Source organism: Nicotiana tabacum, chromosome 21 (genome assembly GCF_000715075.1).
Source record: "Nicotiana tabacum cultivar K326 chromosome 21, ASM71507v2, whole genome shotgun sequence".
Classification (NCBI taxonomy): Eukaryota; Viridiplantae; Streptophyta; class Magnoliopsida; order Solanales; family Solanaceae; genus Nicotiana; species Nicotiana tabacum.
Genome location: NC_134100.1, coordinates 42,699,922 through 42,718,724, shown reverse-complemented (window position 1 = coordinate 42,718,724; position 18,803 = coordinate 42,699,922). Strand labels below are relative to the sequence as shown.

Below are 18,803 nucleotides of genomic sequence, written 5' to 3'. Positions count from 1 at the left end.
TATCTTGCCTTGCCTTGTCTTTTGGATCATTCCTCGCACGTTAGCTTATGAAAATATTCTTGTCACAGCCTTGCCGTCCCACTGATCCGCACATATGCCTTGGCCATGTGCCATGCACCTGCCTTCATTTGCCATAGCCGTCACCCACAACCAAGGCTGCCTTGCCATCACTCAAGACACCTTGTCCAGCTGACCTGCCCAAGTTCATGCACTAACTTAGGCACGCTCCCAGCTCCGCACATTTCTTGCCAACGCCCGCACGAAGCCATGCCAAGGGGCAATGTACAAGCCCTTGACATTGGTTTTGCCCGACATTCGTCACGTCTCAACATTAGGGGCTAACAAACAACTCCTTCTAGTTGAACTCAATGTCCTTGTCGAGGCTAACTTCAAGTAGTCCTCTATTTGTTTTTCATATTGCCATAATGAAGCACCCTTTTCCCAAGTTGCATCTACCTCGGGCTTTCCTTTCCTGCCATAATGGGCCAAAAGTAGTATCGAGACAGCAGGGCCATCATCCTTTCAATTCCTAGATGACCTGCCCATAGAGTATCATGCGTCTCAATCAACAATTCACGATGCAACCCATCACAAAGTGGCACTATGATTCTCCCTCTTTGAAATAGAGGAGATCGTCCTCGATCTAGTACCGCCTTATCGTCCCTTCCCTCACATGATTCATTGTCTTGATGTACGATGGATCAATAGTAGCACACTACTTGATTTTATCAAGAAAATTAGATTCAAGATGAGTAATGGAATAAACAACAGCAAATACCTCTTTTCGACTCAATGCGTCGGCAACTTGGTTGTGTTTTCCTTGATTGTGCTCCCAAATAAAATCATATTCTGCCAAGAATTCTTGCTAACGTGCCTGCTTCGGACTTAGCTTTTTTTGTTTCTTGAAAAATGTATTAGCCACATTATTTGTCCTTATGACGAATTTAGTTCCTAGCAAGTACACCCGCCAAATCTGCAAGCAATGGATTACAACAACTATTTCTTTTTCATGAGCCGAATATCTTTGCTCCTCTTCATTCAATTTTCTTCTTTCAAATGCCACTGGGTGGCCTTCTTGTACCAACACACCTCCAACAGCCTTGTCGGAAGCATCAATATGAACTTCGAAGGGCAGTTCAAAATCTGGAGCCGCAATATAGGTTCTGTGGCAATAGCTTCTTCCAACATGTCAAATGCACCGCTGCATTTTTCAGTCCACGCCCACCTAGCATTCTTCTTCAACAAATTAGTCAAAGGAGAAGCTTTCTTTGAATAGCCAACAATGAATTTCCGATAATAATTTTCTAACCCAAGGAAAGATCTCAACTCCTTCACAGAATTAGGTGTCTGCCACTCCACAATGACCTGCATCTTTTATGGGTCCATCCGCACTTGATTATGGCTCACCAAGTGCCCAAGAAATTTGATCTCCTGTCTAGCAAACTCACACTTTTCCATTTTCACATACAACTGGTACTCCCTCAAACGAGACATCACCTTAATTAAGTGTGACATATGTTCATCCAAAGTCCGACAATAGATGACGATGTCGTCTAAGTAGACAATGAAAAAGTCATCCAAGTATTCATACAACACATCATTCGATGGCTACAAAAGGTAGCAGGGGCATTTGTCAACCCAAACGACATAACAAGGAATTCACATGAGCCATACCGCGTAACACATGTAGTTTTTGACTCATCACCTTAAGCTATCCGTACCTGCCAGTAACCAGACCTTAAGTCAAGCTTCGTGAACCAACAAGACTTGCTCAATCTGTCCATCAAGTATTGCACCAACGGAAATGGATATTTGTTCTTCACAATCACTTTGTTCAACGACCGATAATCAACACACATCCGAAATATTCCATCCTGTTTATTTTGAAATAAAACAGGCACACCAAACAGAGCTTTTGATGGCTAAATCAGTCCCGCATCGAGCAACTCATTCAAATTGTTTTCGCAATTCAGCCAACTCTTTTGGCGCCATCCGATAAGGAGGTTGTGCAGGAGGCATTGAACCCGGCAACAACTCTATGTTGTGATCAGTAGACCTCCGTGGTGGTAAATTCTTAGGCAATTCTGGTGGTATCACATTAGCAAAGTCACTCAATATTGGAGTGACACAGTCTGACACTTCAACCTTCACATCGGGCTTCACCTCGACCATAGCAGCAAGGAAAGTAGCATCTCCCCTTTTTAGACCTTTTTCGACCATCATGGCAGAAACTAATGAAGCCCCCCATTAAGTGTCTTCTTTCCCATAAGGATGAACAACTTTCACAAAACCAGGAGCCATTTCATGTATAATTATCACTCCGTCCAAGTGAGGCATTGGAACAACGCGATTTTCCCCATAAAGTCGATTCGAAGGATCACCTCAAAGTCCTCTAGTGGAATCACCATCAGGTTTACTTTCCCCTTCTAGTTCCCAATAGACATAGGAACATTGTAAGCCATACCTACAATAGCTTGGGCTTTAGCATTGACAGTCTTCATGTAAGAGGTACACTTGCTCACATTCAATCCATACGTATGCACCAACTTTGCCGAGACAAACGTGTGAGTAGATCCAGTATCTACCATTGCTATCACACCCTTCTCTCTAATTTTCATTTTAATGTGCATCAGTAAAGAATGAGGGTTGATCTCATCGCTTGTAGCATTAAGCAACGAGATGAGATTCAACAATTGCAAATGATTTACTAAGGCAGCAACTTCTTTACCTTCTCCTTCCCGATTATTTTCTGTAGCAAGCAAAGCATTAACTCATTCCCGATTTGGGCAGTTTTTCGCAATATGAGGTCCACCACAAGTCCAACAACCATCGCCCTTTTTGTTGGCGTTGCCTTTGTTTCTAGCAAATCCGTCAACAACAGCCTTGCCCTTTTCTACAATTTCTTTTCGAACTTCTTTCTTCCATTTCCCCTTCTTCTCTACCTTTTTCTTAGGTTTTGAAGAAGAAGGAACTTCAGAAACGGGTAGTGCGGTAATCTACCAAGGAATCCGCTGCAGCAATGGCACTTGGGAGGTTCTTCATGTTTTGCCTCCTAAGTTCGTTCTGCGCCCCCGCTTGCATTCTAGAAATACAATTATGCAACTTGTCATCCTCCGACATGTTCTGGATGTCCAACATTAAGGAGGTGAATTCCTTAATATAGTCACGAACTGCTCTGATTTGCCGCAGACGTTTCAAGCGATCCCTAGCAAGCCAAGATGCGTTGCTAGGTAAGAGCTGGTCTTTCATTTCTTTCCTGAGTTTCTCCCAAGTATCGATCTTGGGTCTGCCCGCACTTTCGTCGCTGGCCATGCGAGTTCTCCACCATAATTTTGCATCTCCGGTTAGGTACATACTTGTTATGGTTACTTTCTCCACGTTTGGAATCTTGGCAGCAACAAAATCTTGCTCTATATCCCATAGAAAGTTTTCTAGTTCTTTAGCACTATGCGTTCCAGCAAACGCCTTCGGTTCTGGGATCTTTACCTTAGAACGTTCTTCACTGCCTTGGCTAGAAGCAGCCAAATCCCTTCGAAGAACAACAATTTCCAGGTTAAGAGTTTTATTTTCCTTTTTCAGATCTTCAACTTGAACATTCGTGGCCTCACACATTTGTTGAACAGTTTCACGTAACTAATTCAACCATGCCTTTAGATGATAGATCTCAATAATTAGATCATCCAGATCCAAAGGGTCGTCAGTCACACCAATCAGCGCCTCCAACTTTTGCACACGATCACGCAAGTCTGAAGTGGAGTTTCCTCCGGCCATGGTCTCAAATCATGAGAAAAGCTCTGATACCAGTTGTTACAGGGCCAATTTTTTGCAAACGACACTGCACGACAGCATCCTGACACTCAAGCCACCCAGCCTTACTTTTTCCATCACAATTTAGGACTTAAAATGATTTCAGACTTGTAAAATGAATGCAACACACACAATTACGGGTAAACACCCAACCTTTTATTATTCTCACAGAATATACAAAGGAACTCAGTTGGAAGTCTCACATATGCTAACTTGCCTTAAACCAACGAAATACAAAAGATATAAAGGGGCTTCCAATGGCAGGTTACAAGGGGCAGTTACAAGAGGGAATTTCATCCAATGCGGACCTCAAATCGGCCTTCAAATCATCAATTTATGATTTAGTAATGTTCTTACTAAAATTCCCAATATCTTCAATTTGAATCATCAAACAATCGCTAAATTCAAGGTTGGAATCATGAATAAAAACAAATCCGAGTCAGGGACATAAATTGTATTTTCATAATTATTTACACCAGAAAAAAAACTAGCAATAAGAAAATTTTTGTTTTAGCACCCCAAAAATCATTCGGAACCTTTCGAACACAAACCATATATGCATTTCAATCATAAAACACGCTCGCACATTCAAAACACCGAAAAGATATCATCTTGACCCGATATGGACCATGGTCAAACTCCAAATCCTTAACTAGTTTCTCAACCAATGATGCAAAACACACTCGAGCCCCTGGAGACCCCATCCAACCATATCAACAAGTACAAATATACTATCCAAACTTATCCAAAGCCTCAAAACACCCACGAGAGTATTGCAACAAAGAATCGAGGCTCAAACCGAATAGAATTTCTCTTAAGTTGTTAAATCTTCATTCTTACAAAAGAGTGTCTGAATCATGCTTAAACACTTCAGATTATTTCCAAACTTTTCACACAAGTTCAATTCAACTATATAGACCTATCCAAATTCTCGTAACACCAATTGGAGGACAATAACATCAAAGTCAACTCTTGGTCAAACTTATGAACTCTTAAGCTTTTCAATTTGCCAACTTATGACAAATAATTCTTCTAGGAACCTCCGAAACCAAATACGAACATACGTACAAGTCTAAAATTATCATACGAACCTATTAGAATAATTAAAACCTGATTCTGAGTCCGTTTACCCGAAAGTCAAACCTTGGTAAACTCTTTCAACTTAAAGCTTCAAAATCAAGAGTCATTCTTCCAAATCAATCCCAAACCACTGGAAAACCAAAACCGACCATACTCTCAAGTCATAATATATTATATGAAGCTGCTCAAAGTCTCAACCCACCGAATGGAATGCTAAAGCTCAAAACGACCGGTCAGGTCGTTATAAAATAATACTCAATCATCCTTGTGGCACACTGAAACTATACATGTGATCACAACATGGAAAGAAACTACCTCTGGTCTAGCGGCAAATGCATAGAAATGAGCCTAACCACCACTTGACTGACCTCCACCACTGGGTGACCTTGACCCGTACGACCTCCACCCCGAGCTGGCTCAGCGAGTGGTGTAGCAACTGGTGCAGGAGTCATAGTCTGGTCTCCCTGCTGTGATGGACCTCTGTAATGACGGGGGAAATTCTTCCTCACATGCCCCAACTCTCCACAATCATAATAACCTCAAATCGGGAATGATTGTGGGGCGTGAATCGGACCCCGAGAATTGGAATAACCACTAGAAGAACCTAATATGGATGAACCCTAGACTAGTGGAGCACGATACAAGCCCTGAACTGGAAGTGCACTAAAAGACGACTAAACCAGATGAGTGTTGTATGAACCGTGGCTAGATAATGAACCATGAGGAACATGACGGGCCATCTGAGTGGGCCTAAAGAGATGAGATCTGTTGTGATGAGACTGGCCACCAGATGAGGTACCCACTTAAACCAGCTGAACCATAGGGCCTCTTGCCTTCCCGCTCCTCGCGCTCAAGCCTATGAACCTGCCTCAAGCGCCTAGAAATCTCATTTCACGACCTAAATCTCAACATGTTGTGATGACGCCTATCACAGTACTAGGCAAGACGGCAATCACAAATAACTATGTATTTTTAATTGAAAACATGATGTAATAGGTTTAAAATTTAAAAATCTCATAAATAACCAATAAGAATAACTGCGATTCAAATAGAAATTCCCCAAAATCCTGGTGTCACCGAGGACATGAGCTACTAAATATCAACACAGTCAAAACTTCTAATACAACTGCCAGGAAAGATAAAACAATGCTAAATAAACTGAAAAAGAAAGGAGAGTCGAGCTCTGCAGACGCCAAACCAGCTACCTCAAAAGTCTCCAAGCAGGTAATGCTCCAAGTCTAGCAACCACCGGGTCCAGATGTACCTGGATCTTCGCACAAAGTGCAGAGTGTAGTATGAGTACAACTGACCCAAAGTACTCAATAAGTAACAGGACTAACCTTGGGTTGAAAGTAGTGACAAGCTCATAAAGGTATAGTCCAAATCCAGATAACAACGGTACATATATAACAGGAAAATGACAGTAATAATTCAGAAAAATCTCATAATCAGTTTATACACAGTACAGAAATGTAGACATGCTTTCAAGTTTAAGAGTTTAAGCTCAACACTAATAAAATATGCCAAGTATAACTGATGTGAGGAATGTTACATCTTTATGTCTATATGTCAAATGTGCATGTCACATGTAATGCATCACAGTGATAAACTCGTATACTCACACTCTCAGAGTACTCAATCTCACTGTCTCACACTCCCCACTCATCACCCTCAATCACTCAGCACTGTACGGTACTTGCGTTCACTACTGGTATGTCAGACTCCGGAGGGGCGGATCCTGCCCAAGCGCTAATAAAACCTGCTGCAGCGTACAGACCGATCCCATCATGTATCAATAATACATGCTACAACATGCAGCCCGATCCCATCATGAATCAATAAAACCTGTTGTTGCATGCAGCCCAATCCCATCAATATCACTCACAATCCGTCCCTCAGGCCCCAACTCAGTCATTAATCTCTTCAGTCTCTCTGGCTCACAAATCTCATGCCAATCAGCCCAAACAATGATAACATGATGTAAAATTAAATGACGACAGTGACTGAGATATGACATGCAAATGATGAATGTGACTGAGTCTAAAATTTGCAGTTAAGTAAATAATTTAACAGCAAAAATGACCTCAGTAGGTCCCAACAGAATAAGCATATAGCCTAAACATGATTTCTAACATGGATTTCAGCTCAATTACTCTAACACGTAGGGATTACATGAATAGAAATAAGGTTTGATAAAAACACGGTACCGCAGAATCAATCGAGTCACAATTACTAAGGTGCATGCCCACGCGCCCGTCACCTAGCGTGTGCGTCACCTCAATGATAAAGCTATGTTCTTTAACCAAAGTCAAAAAGTCAACCCAGGGCCCACGTCTCAGTGCGCGATAAATTTACAAAATCTGGACACCCATTCAATAACGAGTCCATCCATGCCAAAATCATCCAATTCCAACCTTAAATCGCCACTCAAATCCCCAAATCTTACTCTCAAATACATGGGTCAAAAATCTCCAAATTCAAACATAGATTCATGACAAATAGGTGAAATAATCAATGGGTATTAAAAATATATGACAAAAGTGATTACAAATCACTTACCTCTTGACATTTAGTGAAAACCCCTTCATAATTCGCCTAAATACGAGCTCCCAAAGTCCAAAAATGAAGAAAATACTCTGACCCTCGTTTATATCACTTCTGCCAGCGAAACCGCACCTGCTGCTAAGAACATTGCTTTTGCGGAATCGCTCCTGCGGTCGCACGTCCACATCTGCAAAAAAACACTAGACCCCTAATTTATTGCACCTACGGTCCCCTCTTCGCACCTACGAGAACGTTCTGCGGTCTCAACCTCGCTCATGCGCTTCCGCACTTGCGGAGTCCTTCCACTTCTGCCGCTCCACCCCTTCCTGCCCATTTTTGCTTTTGCGGACCTTCTTGCACAGAAGCGCATCTGCTTCTGCGAAATTTCCTTCGCACCTGCACTACCAGGCTTCCTCCCCAATTCTCTCATCTGCGCCTACATGGCCACTTTTGCGGCTCCGCACCTGCTGCCAAAACCTAGCAGGTGCGATTACATCAGAACAGCTGCCCACAGAAATTGCATAAGTCCAACTTTTGATCGGATTACAATCTGAATCACTCCTGAGGCTCCCGGGACCCCATCCAAACATACCACCAAGTCCTAAAACATGATACGAACTAATTTGAGGCCTCAAATTACATCAAACAACATCAAAAACACAAATTGCACCCCAAAATTCAAGCCTAATGAAACTAATGGATTTCCAACTTTTACAATCGATGTCAAAACCTATCAAACCAATTCTGATTCACCTCAAATTTTGCACTTAAGTCATAAATGACACAACGGACTTATTCCAACTTCCAGAACCAAATCTGAGCCCGGTAACAACAAAATCAACTCTCGGTCAAACTTCTCAACTCTCCAAACTTCAGCTTTTCCAAATTTTGCCTATTGAAGCCAAAATCATCTACGGACCTCCAAATCAATAACCGGGCATACTCCAAAATCCAAATTCACCATACGAAGCTATTGAACCATCAAAACTCCATTCCAGAGTCATTTACGCATAAGTCAAAATTCGGTCAACTCTTCCAACTTAGGCTTCCAACCTTGGGACTAAGTATCCCAATTCATTCCGAAACATCCCTGAAACCAAACCAATCATCCCGGCAAATCACATAACAACAAACGAACATAAAATAAGTGATAAATGGAGGAAACGAGGATATAATACTCAAAACGACCGGCCGGGTCATTACATTCTCCCCCTCTTAAACACTCGAACGCGTCTAGAATCATAAATGGAGCCTCAAATAGGTTTGGATAGCTGCTCCACATCTCCTGCTCGGTCTCCCAAGTATCCTCCTTGACTGGCTGACCTCTCCACTGTACTTTCACTGAAACTATGTTCTTTGATCTCAACTTTCGAACCTGTTGATCCAAAATGGCCACCGGCTCCACATCCTAAGTCAAATCCCCATCTAAATGAACCGCGCTGAAGTCCAAAACATGAGACGGATCACCGAAATACTTATGGAGCATGGAAACATGAAACACTCGGTGAAAACTCTATAGACTAGGTGGTAATGCAAGCTTGTAAGCCGCCTCTCCAATCCTCTCAAGCACCTCAAAATGGCCAATATACCGAGGTCTCAACTTGCCCTTCTTCCTGATCCTGATAACACCCTTCATGGGCGAAAATCTGAGCAATACCTTCTCCCCCACCATGTAGGCAACATCACGAACCTTCCGATTGACGTAACTCTTATGTCTAGATAATACCGTGCTAAGCCGATCTTGAATCAACTTAACCTTTTCCAGAGCATCCTGAACCAAGTCAGTACCCAATAACCTAGCCTCAACCGACTCAAACTAACCAACCAGAGACCGACATCGCCTCCCATACAAGGCCTCGTACGGAGCCATCTGAATACTCGATTGGTAGTTATTGTTGTAGGAAAACTCTACAAGCGATAGAAACTGATCCCAAGAACCCCCAAAATCCATAACACAAGCACGCAACATATCCTCCAATATTTGAATGGTGCGCTCAGATTGTCCGAATGTCTGAGGTTGGAATGTTGTACTCAACTCAACTTGTGTGCCTAACTCTCGATGCACTGCTCTCAAAAACTGTAATATGAACTGCGTTCCTCGATCTGAAATAATGGACACTGGCACACCGCGAAGGCTAACAATCTTGCGGATATAGATCTCAGCCAACCACTCCGAAGAATAGGTAATCCCAACTGGAATGAAATACGCGGATTTAGTCAGCCGGTCCAAAAATTACCCAAATAACATCAAATTTCTTCAAAGTCCACGGGAGTCCAACTACGAAGTCCATGGTGATACGCTCCCATTTCCACTAAGGAATCTCAAACCTCTGATGAGGCATATAAATCCGACCCTACATCCACAACACCCTATCATCTCCAATAGAAACCTCCTTGGCACCACTGTGCTGAACCATGTCCTTAAGGACAAGCAAATGGGGTTCATCATACTGACACTCTCTAATATGATCATATAAAGAAGACCGAGAAACCACACAAGCTAGAACCCGCCTAAGCTCCGAGACATCTAACCACACAAATAGATTGGCCAAGGCCTGAACATCTGATGCAAGCGATCTCTTACCAACAGAAATATATGCAAGGCTTCCCATGCTCACTGGCTGTCCACTCAAGGCATCGAACACCACATTGGCCTTCCCGGGATGATACATAATGGTGATATCATAGTCTTTTAACTGCTCCAATCATCCTCGCTGCCTGAAATTTAGATCTTTTTGCTTGAAAAAGTGCTGAAGACATCGATGATCTGTAAATACCTATCAAGACATTCCGTAGAGATAATGCCTCTAAATATTCAATGCATGAACGATGGCTGCCAACTCCAAATCATGAATGGGGTAGTTCTTCTCATGAGGCTTCAACTGACGTGAAGTAAAAGCAATCACTATACCCTCCTGCATCAATACACACCCAATACCGATACGAGAAGCATCACAATACATTGTATAAGAACTTGACGTTGAAGGCAAAACTAGAACTGGAGTTGTGGTCAAGGCGTCTTGAGCTTCTGAAAGCTCTCCTCAAACTCATCCGACCATCTGAATGGAGCACCCTTCTAGATCAACCTTGTCAAATGCACTGCAATGGACAAGAAACCCTCCACGAAGCAACTATAATATCCGACCAAGCCAAGAAAACTCCGAATCTCAATAGCTGAAGATGGTCTGGGCCAACACTGAACCGATTCAATCTTCTTCAGATCCACCTTGATCGCCTTGCTGGACACCACGTGCCATAAGAACACCACTAAACTAAGCCAAAAGACACACTTGGAGAACTTAGCATAAAGATTCTTCTCCCTCAACGTTCGTAGTGCAATCCTTAGATGTTGAGCATGCTCCTCCTGGCTACGCGAGTACACTAGGATATTTGTCACGACCCAAGCCGATGGACCGCGACGGGCACCCGGTACCTTACTTAACCGAGTACTAACATAACGTATCTTTTCATGTCATACTATCATAGATAACTGAGCCGGAAAGCTTCCATGAGATAAGTAGAATACAGCATATAATACCAACTTATACATAAGACATACGGCCCTATAAGACCAAAATAACCACTCGTACACTGAACATAGGCCGATAAGGCCATACAGTCTTTAACGTACATGACATCTGTCCACAAGCCTCTATGGATACATAATTTTCATAAAGGTCGGGATAGAGTCCTACCATACCAAACAATACCCATCTAAATTATACTAACTAAACAAGCAACTCCGAAGCAAATTGAGCGCACCAACATCTTCCGCTGAGCTGATAGCCTATTTGGAGGGCTCTCGACCTGTCTATCGGGAGATGCGGGCATGAAACGTAGCGTCCCCAGAAAAAAAAGACGTCAGTACAAATAATGTACCGAGTATGTAAGGAATGAAAATCAGTAAATGATAGACATGACAGGAACATGGAGTAAAAGACTCGACATGTACGTTTGCGTAGCTCTGTGAATCATTTCATTTTTTATAATGTCATACATATGCGTATAAATATCATACCATACATAGGTATATGCGTTCATAACATCATTAAGCCTCTGAGGGCATCCCATCATATCATTTCGGCCACTGTGGGCAAATCATCAACGTATACCAGCTGATCGGGTGGTGGTGCGTATATAATGTCGTAACATTTTCCCATATCCCATATACATATAATATACGCGTATATAACGCCTTCTGGTCATGGGTCAATGTACATGTATAAATGCATGAAATGCATAAGAAATAATATGACACATGGGGAATCTGGTTAATAATATGACACATGTGCATGTATAAATGCATGAAATGCATATGAAATATGTTAATAAAATCTCTCGGTACGTCATAAGACCATTATGCCTCTGATTAATATCATGAAATAAACTTTACCAACTTACGTATTTTTGAGATCCATGAACAGATGATAAAATAATATGACACATGGGGAATCACGAACATAAGCATCTCTAGTATTTTTATAAATAGAGTCATTTATGAAAGTTGTGTATTTGCTCATTTCGTTCGTGTCGTATAGATCATGCTAAAAATAAAGAAGGGATAGCCTTAATATACCTGAGTCGATTCTCTTGAAAATCCCTCTAACATACATTAACTTTGACAAAACACGTGACGACAAGATCAGAGTAGGAAAAATTTGTTGCTTAAAATACTAAGAAATCTTGTTTGATTCATTGGAGATGTTGTGAAATTTTGTATGAACAGTTGAAGATTCGTACTTAGCATTTGCTATATGACTTGCGTTTGAAACTTAGGTTTTGTAACATACAAACATTTCTGTTTTGAATGCATAATCATAATGGAATTGTGACTTGTGTCTTTTAATAATGGACATGACTCACGTTTTATGTGTCTATCCATTATTAAATGGAAATGACTCACTTTCTTTAAGAATTGCCACATAACTTAGTTACTTTTGAGTCATAATTCTTTGATTCTTTAGCTGCCACGTTACTACACTTTCAACTTATCCAAATTTTCACCCCTTCTCCTTAATCAATTTATTAATCCTTCACTAATTTAATAATTAACCAATTACCCACATAATTAAGAATTATCTCAAATTACTTAAAATACTACTCACTTTTAACATACCTTATACACCTTACTATCATGGTCATGTGGTACCTTGTATGGTACTAGTCCATAAATATAGGGTATTATAGCTTGGACCGTATTTTTATCTCAAAATGACAAACTTCGACGAAACTCATTTTCTTTGATTTGCTTACCCTCTCACCTTCACGAACTTGTTTGAAATAACATAATACTTATAACCTCAAAAATAATCTCATTCCCGAGCTTACGTTGATTAACTTATGACGAAACTTCAACATACGAAAATGCGGGATGTATCATCATTCCTCACTTTTTGAACATTCGTCCTCGAATGTTGAGTGATGCACTTATAATTATCAAAACCTATAGTTCTTGCGAATACTTTAGTACTCTTATTGCCATCTAGGCAATTGTTCTGTGGGTAAATCAAAAGGCCAGGGCATTCCCCCCCTTTAGGCCTCTTGCTCATACCACGACTTGTGGTCGGAATCCTTCCAATATCGTAATTGTTGCTACCTTTTGTCATGTAGCCTATACGACTTTTTCCTTGTATGTGCACCTATGTGACTCTTTTCTCCTTTTTCCTCTAGCTTTTAGCCAATCTCTAGGCCTCACTTTGTAAACATTTACAGAGCTTGATAAAATGTCTCTCTGGGCATCTATAGGTATACTGAAGTTCTTCGCTCGGTACTTTGTTGAACTTACGAATATTGCTATACCATATTTCATAGATCCGTTTATCCATCCGTATGACTTTATTGCATCTAGCTGGGTCATACTATACCATGATTCTTACTTCAATTTATTGTTACTGAGGTCTACAACCAAACTCCAGGTTACTCTCGTTGCTTATCCTATATGCATAAAGCTAAGTCTTTTAATGCTTCTTCATTACTGTTTATCTTAAGAATGACAGCCTGATCTCATCTCATACTGTTGTAACTTTTATCCATCCATTGTTGATTCACCTTAATGTTGATCTACAATCTACCACTGATAACTTGAAACCTCTTACGCAATCACTAGGGCTCACGCTGCATCGAGGAACATTTGAAGTGGTTTTCCGGACCCACCTGGGGGTGATACCCTACTTTCATAACCGTATTTCATAGCATCCCATGATCCATCTTATGGGTGGGGGTATTCTAATCCCGTGCCGTCCATGAAATCAAATCATTACTCAATCGAAGGCCCAAATGTCATCCTTCACCTATCACCATTATACCCTTATTTTACTATCAGGGCAGCATTCCATCTCTTCTAAATGCTATTAGTCTTAAACTCCTTTGAATTCATTCAGGCTATACTGAGCTTTCTATAACATAGAGAAACCATCAGCTCTCTTATTTTTATGGGCTTAATCCCGAGGGCTTATCCATTTCTGTCACCTTCTCACTCGCCCTTTTTATTCCTTACTCCTGTCTTCCTAAAACTTTGTCGTTTTACCATACTTTAGCTTGCGACCCACATATATCTATTTATACTACTCGTAACCTTCCTTTAACTTGCTTAGATCACAGATTTCCTTGTTATTCTGGAACATCAAGCGAGACATCACATCGTCTCTAACTCGTCTTTACTCTCTTTAATAGATCTCTTGGTACCTAGAAACCATAGGCTGGAAGATATGCCACTTACGACGCTGCTATCATTCCTGGATACTGAATTCCTAGCGCTTCTATTCCTCTATCTGCAGTATGGATTATTCGCAACCTTCTGCATTTGAGTATCTCGTACGCTGTTCACCTTTACCTTATTTACCTTAAAATCTCGCATCACATCTTATATCTCTTTCATGACCTTGCTTTCACACAGGTATAATTCACATCCACAACTTGAAGCTCTCTTATAATACTTGTACCTCTGGTGCATACATAATCCGGTGGGAGCTTCATACTGACTTCTTATGAGGGGTACTCTTCTAACTGGCTTTATCGTAGAGCCATTATAGAATATGGCTACTGCACTATCTCTCTTGTATCTCTAATATTTAAGAGTGATCCTACAATGTTCTCAATCACGAGGTCTATAATTTTCTGGGTCCAATAATCAGACTCCTGATTTACTTGGTTGATGTAACTCTTTAGTTTCCTCTTCCTTTTGATCAGCCTTTATGTAGGCTTAAACTATCTTCCGATTTATGGCTCCTTGTATTAGTTATTACTTTAACCTTTCATGGATGCTATGGAAAATCATGATACAATCTTGTAATGATTCAATTCTTTGTCTATGACCTGGACCCAATTCCTTCTTTTAACTCATATCAGAGTTTTCTTTACGGTTGATCATTAATCGAATAATTCCTTTCATTCTATTTCAACTTTCTTCAAATGTAAGCAATTGCTTTTCCTGGTCTTTTTGCCCCTTGTTGCGTGCATACTTAGCTTATCTGGGTTCTCACACCTGCCGAAATTTTTGTGCAACTCATATGGTCTCGAATATTACTTTTGGTTTTACTCCCCGCTCATTAGCCATGGTAGGTGCCACTTTCTTTTGTAGTGCATACAATTTTGTAGGGGACTGTTTGTAACGACTCGGCCAGTTGTTTTGAGAATTTAAGCTCCGTTCGGCGACATAAGGTCTTGAATAACTTCATATTATGTATATTGACTTGCGTACGTGGTTGAATTCAGTTACTGGATGATCCTGAGTGATTTGGGACACTTAGTCCCTAAAACGGAAGCTTAAGGATTTTGATTATAGTCGGAACTATGTGAAGACGACTCCGAAATGGAGTTCTGTCGGTTTCGTTATCTCCGTTGGATGATTTTGGACTTAGGAGTGTGTCCGGACTATGGATTTGAGGTCTGTAGCTGATTTAGGCTTGAAATGGCAAAAGTTAAATTTTTGAAGATTTTGACCGGAAGTGGACCTTTTGATATCGGGATTGGAATGCGATTCCGAGAGTTGAAACAGCTCCGTTATGTTATTTGGGACTTGCCTGCAAAATTTGACGTCATTCCGGGTTGGTTAGATTAGTTTCGGCATGAGTTTTCAAAGTTGGAAGTTTTGGAAGTTCATAAGTTCGATTCGTGGTGCAATTTGTATTTTCAGCGTTGTCTGATGTGATTTGAGACCTCGAGCGAGTCTGTGTTAGGTTATGGGACTTGTTGGTATGTTTAGACAGGGTCCCGGGGGCCTCGGGTGAGTTTCGGATGGACTACGGGTCATTTCCCCCTATTTTGAAATGTTGTTATCTGTCATCTGGTTTCCTTCATCGCGTTCGCGTCCTTGCCTTTGCGTTTGAGTAGTATTATTTTGGAGGGTGAAATATTTCCTCTCTTCGCATTCGCAGTCACCCTCTCGCGTTCGCGAAGTGCCACTCCCTTCTTCGCGTTAGCATTCCCTATCTCGCGTTCGCGAAGTGCAAACCAGGCCCTGGGCACTGGTGATCATTTTCCTTTTTGCTTTAGCGTGTCGCTTACGCGTTAGCGTAGCTATTCCATTACACTCTTTGCATTCGCGTACTACTTCACGCGTTCGCGAAGAGCAGTCGTTGGGCCATCGTATTTTTCCTCTTCGCATTCGCGAACGTGTTGTCGCATTCGCGAAGAACAACTGGGCAGCTTTTGTTTTTCTTCTTCGCGAACGCGTCACTTTCTCTGCGTTCGTGATGCACAAAACACCTGGGCAGAATATAAAGTCCTCTATTCCGAGGGCTTGCCATTTTCACCATTTTTTGAGTTCTAGAGCTCGGTTTTGAGCGATTCTTTGTGGGTTTTTCAAGCAAGTCGATTGGGTAAGTGTTCTTCACCTAGAATTTATTATATTCCGTGATGTTATCTTTCTTTTTATTATTTAATTTGTGTTTTGAGTTGAGGAAAATGTTGGTTTTTGAAGAAAATTTCCAAAATGAAAAATCATGATTTGAGGGACGAAATGGTATCGGAATGTGATAATTTTTGTATGATTGGACTCATATCGGAATGAGCATTCGCGTTTTGTAAAATTTGTCGGGTTCCGAGGTGCGAGCCCGGGGGTCAACTTTTGGACCGATTTTTAGATTTTGATAAAGATTGAGACTTTATAATCCGAAATAGTCTCTTATGAGTTTTATTTGTGCTTTGAAGTTATTTTGATTAGATTTGAGCCGCCCGGAGGTCATTTCACCAGAGAAGTTCATTTTTGAGTATCAGTCTGTCTTCTTTGAGGTAAGTATCTTGCCTAACCTTGTGTGGAAGATTTTTTCCTTAGGATTTGAGTCTTCTATGTTGATTGTAGTCCATGTATGCGAGGTGACGAGCGCGTGCTCGGACTTATTTGTGAAAAATTGGCCTTTTAGGATTCTTAGGTCCTTATATTCACTGAGTATGGAGTTGTTCTTGATATGATTAAGTTCCTATTTACTAGTTTCAACTCTACATGCTTTAATAAGAATTAATCGTTCTCAATATTTACTCTTATTGCCTATTTGACTCTTATTTGACTTAACTGAAGATTTTACCTCCTCTATTGTCATGCTATCTTTTCATAACTGCTTATCTTTAATTGAAATCATTATTTTCTCATCCTATAATTGATTAGTCTTAATTGGAGTTATGATTATCTTCCGTTGCTTATCCTTACGTGAATTGTTGAATATTCCTCATAATTGCTCAACCTCAAAAGGAGTTTAGATAACCTATATCTTAGTTGACTTGCCATTATTTGGAACTATTTGACTCGTTTTGGCTTCTTATTGTTGACTTGAATATTGTGGAATCGTTGCTATATTTTTGTTTTGTTTTCCCTTGTTAAGCTATTCTCCTTGTGCCTAGAATTCTTTACTATGGTTATTCCTTGTGAATGAGTTTTACCGTTCTTGTGATTTAAATTCTTGAGTTGATTTGCTCGTCGTACTTTGCATTTCTATCATTGTTGCTTTTGTACTCGTTGTGGTGATGTACAAGGTTTCTGTCGTGTTATAGTTGTTATATCTGTTGTTTGCGCTGCATATTTAAATTGAAACTACAGACGTATTCCGAGAGATCCCCCAGCACTGCATATTTATTTTGGGACTACAGACATATTCCGGGAGATTCCCCAACACTGCATATTTAAATTGGGACTACAGACGTATTCCGGGAGATCCCCTTGTCTTGCATATTTACTTTGGGACTACAGACATATTCCGGGAGATCCCCCAGCACTGCATATTTACTTTGGGACTACGGACGTATTCCGGGAGATCCCCCTGTACTGCATAATTAATTCGGGACTACAGGACGGTATCCCGGTAGATTTCCCCTGTGATTATATCTGTGTTCGGAGCTGCTAATCTTCCATGCTTAGGTGTCACAAGGTGACTTATACTCGAAGGATATTACTTGAAAAGTTTATATTTGAAAAGTTTTATTTTGAAAGAACTATGTTTGAAAGATATTTATTTGAAGGAAGTATATTTCAAAAATAATTTCTTATTGGAAAGGATTATATTCTAAAGATACTTACGGGTGGAAGTTTACACTTGAAGGATTTGACTAATTTATTGGGGTTGTTGGCTGAGACCTGATGTGAAAACTATTGCAGCTGCTGAGTTACTACTTGCCTTTACTGTATTGTGATTTTTTTGGATTTGGGTTGTGTTTTCGTTCATTCTTCTGTGACTTATTCTGGTGTTCCGCTGTTACTTCCTATTTTTCCTTCCTTATTGTAGTTGCTATGTCGTTAGCCATATTGCCTAGGTTACACCTTCGGAATACCCCATAAGGGAATTTTTTCTACTCCCCCCAATCTTCACTTTATGCCACGCCGACTCCCCTTTCGTCATAAGGCGTGGAATTAGACCAAGGGGAAACTCTAAAGGAACTAGTGCCTTATATTTCACACATAGGAGATCGAGACACAGCCCCAGGGCTATGGGGAAAGATGTAGATCGATCGCCCTAGATAGACAACTACATAGAGGGTCTCTACTAGTCTATATATTTTTTGATTTCGTTCCCCCCGTAAGAAAAATATTACAATGTATGAGGTCTGCAAGTTTCACATCTAAGTAATACCCGATCCGATAGTTTACGATATAGATAGATAGATATATATTTCTAAAGAACATTCTAAGAAAAGATATTAATAGATATTGGTAGTTGTCCGGTCGTACCCAAACAATAATATTCTAGTGGGAAATGCACCTAAGTTCACTACTTCACCGAGGTTAGTCTTGATACTTACTGGGCACCGCTGTGGTGTGCTCATGCTACTCTTCTGCACAATTTTTGTTTTGTGCAGACCCAGGTATTTGTTCGTTAGCTAGCTGTGTGGACTATCGCTGCGGAGACTCAAGGTAAACCTGTCGCTGCGTTCGCAGGTTCCGG

The 18,803-nt window shown here is 40.8% G+C and overlaps 1 protein-coding gene across 1 annotated transcript; it reads right to left on the bottom strand.

Moving 5' to 3' along the window:
• Positions 1-865: 865 nt before the first annotated feature.
• LOC142175214 (putative mitochondrial protein AtMg00860) lies at positions 866-1,371 on the bottom strand. Its single transcript, XM_075241793.1, has 2 exons — positions 1,090-1,371; positions 866-973 (listed from the first exon to the last, which is right to left on the bottom strand). The coding sequence occupies exons 1-2, from the start codon at positions 1,369-1,371 to the stop codon at positions 866-868; spliced, it is 390 nt and encodes a 129-aa protein (XP_075097894.1).
• Between the last annotated feature and the right edge of the window lie 17,432 nt (positions 1,372-18,803).